Source organism: Myotis lucifugus, unplaced genomic scaffold (genome assembly GCF_000147115.1).
Source record: "Myotis lucifugus unplaced genomic scaffold, Myoluc2.0 scaffold_9143, whole genome shotgun sequence".
Classification (NCBI taxonomy): Eukaryota; Metazoa; Chordata; class Mammalia; order Chiroptera; family Vespertilionidae; genus Myotis; species Myotis lucifugus.
In genome coordinates, this window is record NW_005880191.1 from 1 (window position 1) to 3,692 (window position 3,692).

Genomic DNA, 3,692 nt, shown 5'->3' on the forward strand with positions numbered 1-3,692 from the left:
TGAATCTTGGGCCTCTGGGGGGACGGTGCACGGCGCCTGGTTCTGAGAGGGCCAAAAGAAGCTGGAGGCTGGAGCCATGGCTCTCCTCTGCTGCTTAAGGGATGCTGACAGGAGCTGGAAACAGGGAGGCAGGCCCTGCTCCCCCTCCCACCTTCCAGTCTCCCTCTAGCGCCTTCCAATGGCAGAGCCTAACCCGGATCCGACCGTCAGGGGACTGGGGGAAGAGCCGCCTGCAGAGTCCCAGCCCCAGCATCACAGAGTAGAGTAGAAAGGTAGGGGTACGGAGGTGGGGGGGGGGGTGGCTTGGAGCTGAGAGATGACAGACCAATGCCCAGCCCAGGTGCTGACCCCTTACCTGGTCCTCTGGCAGGCACAGCAGATCCAGTCCTCTTCTTTCTTCTGGTAGAAGCAGCCACTTTTGCAGATGCTGTATTTCCGATCCACAATCTCACGTTTGGAGTTGAGGAAGGTGAATGGCGGGCAGCAACGTATGCTGAACTGCTCAGAAAACTTCTGGTTCTTGGAGAGTCTGGGACCCTCCTTACTCGTTTTCTGACTCATCTCACTGGAAATCATCCATGCGGGGGGGAAGGGGGGAGGTGGGGAGACAGAAACAGCAGGTCAAGTGAGAGAGTGTTCTACTCAGGGAACGCACCCCCTGCTACTCCCAGAGCTGTCTTATGCAACAAAAACCTGAAATAGCAAGTTCCTACCCAAGTATGGAGAACAACTAAATTAAGGGTTGATTAATTTTTGTGTATTTTTTGTTTTCTGGAAATGGACTCTTTTTCCCATATGTTTAATGATCCATTTAAGATAGAAAAAGATATTACAAAGCCAAACATTACTGAGCACCTAGTGTATGGTGGTTGCTTTATATACGTCACCTCATTGTTATAACATATGGCATTGTCAACAAACTAAAGATGAGAGAAGCTAAGAAACATGACCAAGTTCATAAAGCCTGTGAGAGGCAGACAGAGGATTTGAACCCATGCCTCTCTGACTCCAAAATCCTGTGCCCTTTGACCAGGCCCAGCACTATCTGTGCTCCCTGTGCTCAGCGCTTCTCTCCCAGCAGCAGGGGGCCAGGCGCTGGGCCCAGACTGGACTTTGGGGGACTGAGATGGGCCCAGAGAAGGGATAGTCTGCATAGATGTGCATGGGTCCTGGGCTGAAAAAGACTGGAAGTTGGGGAAAGAGCTCAATGAGGAAGGAAAGGTAGAGAAAGGCATTTGGAGACCTCGCACAGTATGCATATGCAGCAAGGACTTCCCCAGCAAGCAAGAAAGCTCACAGTGGGGAACTAGAATGTAAACTCAGAGAGGGTCCTGAAGGGAGAATGACAGACAGGTGCTTCCCTCTGTTCCTCCACCACCTGGCCTTAGCAGGTTTTAAAATCTACACTCACTGTTGAAAATAAAATATTTTGGATGAATGGAAATAATAAAAATTCTGCCCAGCTGGTGTGGCTCAGTGGTTGAATGTCAACCTGTGAACCAGGAGGTCACGGTTCAATTCCCAGTCAGAGCACATATAGTTACAGCCCCCTTTATAGTTTATATATTTTCATCTTCTCTCGTTTTTCTTGATTAATCTTGCCAGAAGTCATCTCCTTTATATTCTTTTCAGAAGCAAACTCCTGGTTTTCTAGCTTATCTTTGCTCATTTTTTTTTCTAGTTCATGAACTTCTGTATGCATTTATTATTTCTTTTCAGTTTTCTTTTCTTTTATGCTTTTGTTCTATTTCTCTATTCTTGAATCAAATGCTTCTCACATAGGCATTTATGACTGTAACTTTTCCATTAAATACAACTTTAATTGCATACCACAAGTATTAACATAAATCATTTTTCACTTCATTTTAAATATGGATGAGTTCTTTGATTCATCAATTCTCTTTAAAAATCTGTTATAAAATTTCCAAGTGTATGGAATTAATTTTGTTATATTGACTTCTAATTCTAATGCATTTTAGTCAGAGAGGAGTGTATATGATCATGACTCTTTGATATTTGTTGAGATTTTCTTCATAATGTCCTAGTATATATTCAGTATTGTTCCACGTTCCACATGTGCTTGAAAAAAAATGTGCATTTTTGGAAACAATTTGGGGTTATCTAGCGAAGATAAAAGTATGCACAAACTACAGTGTAGCCATCTATTCTTGGGCACATAAGCCACCTTGGATGGTGGCTCAACCGTGAAGATGAACCCTCAGGGTGGAGCACAAAGCCTGGAGGAGCCCGAATTCGTGGTGACAGTGGAGCTGCTGTTCCCACCTGGACTCTAAACCTGGACTCTTGAACACTGTACACTTTTACATGAGGCAATTCCTTCTCAAAGTGGACAAGAGTATAGGGAATCTGAAAGTCCTCATGGCAAGGAGGAAGGGGTGGCTGGTCTAGGTCATGTCCTCTTCTGCTAGACTCTGCCACAGGGTACCTGTGTGGTCTCACCTGGCCCCTGGCATGAATGACACATTACCACTTACCACTTGACCCCACCAAAACCACTGGTCCCTACTCAGCAGCCTCCTATTGTGATCCAGCTGTCCTCTCAGCCCCTACATCTCCACTCCAGGTAACTTCCGGGTCCCACGCATGCCATGCACTACATCTGGGGAATCAAGAGCCCTTTCTTGGGGCCATTGGCCTAGACAGCTCCTCCCAGCCCCCCAAAAAGCTGTGTACTCCCTCAGGGAATGAGGGCAGGCATCCTCCAAGGGCCTGCAATCTGTCCCACTATTCCTGTTGAAGTGTGTCAGTAGGACCCACCACACACACTTCCAAATCTGTCTGGACATTTCTATACCATACCATACCCCCGCCCTGATCTTGAGGTTTCATCTGAAGAAAAGCGAGGACATGGCTGTCTGCCTCCTTCAGTTTCTCTCTCCCCCATGAATGTGCTCCACAGTACACAGAATTCTTCCACAAACTCACCAGGTGGAAAAGGCTTGAGCGAAAAAGGCCATGCTCCTTCCCAGGCCTTTCCTTCCCTTTCCCCAACTCCTCCCTATACATGGCTATCACTTCTCACTGAAACCACACGGCCACCCTCTCTGCCTTCAAGTGGTTGGGAATAATTGTAAGGAAAAGATGGAAGTAACCAGAAATTGGCATTTTCATAGAACAAGATGAAATGTCTAGCATTAAAAGCACTATTACTTCAAAACATGAAGAATTAACTTCAAGTGCTTAAAATATTTATAAATTTTTAATGAATTTCTATTAGATCTTGCCTCCATTTCACAATGTAATATTTATTCTCTGAAAATCAAAGCCCTTGAGAGCAATAAAAGCAGTTAACCTTTCATTTTCTGAGAGGAGACAGAAATATAGTTACAGTAATAATGCATGAATATGGGTGAAAATAGTAAATGGAATTTTACTGACTGGTAAGCATAGGGAGGCAGCTGGGATACGTGATTTAAAAAAAAAACAACAGACTTAATTTTGCATATTACACAGAATCAGGGGATGGTCTTTCAAGAACAGAAAGAGTGAAGCATTCGTAACTCTATATATTTCTTAAAACCAGACTAGCTTATTAAAGGCGAGAATATGGGCAAGGGAATCCTAGAATTTTTATAAAAACACAATGTAAGCAGTAAGGCTTTGACTTTATTTAATTATTAATATTCTTATACTTGATTAATTATGGAAATATTAGGTAGCTATTTGAAGAA

General features: G+C 44.2%; 1 protein-coding gene across 1 annotated transcript; it reads right to left on the reverse strand.

Moving 5' to 3' along the window:
- Positions 1–3: 3 nt before the first annotated feature.
- LOC102424511 (myelin-associated oligodendrocyte basic protein-like) lies at positions 4–562 on the reverse strand (the record flags this gene model as incomplete). Its single annotated transcript, XM_006109389.1, has 2 exons — positions 356–562; positions 4–42 (listed from the first exon to the last, which is right to left on the reverse strand). Coding segments are annotated over exons 1-2 (245 nt in total), but the record flags the coding sequence as incomplete, so codon positions are not given.
- Positions 563–3,692: the final 3,130 nt, after the last annotated feature.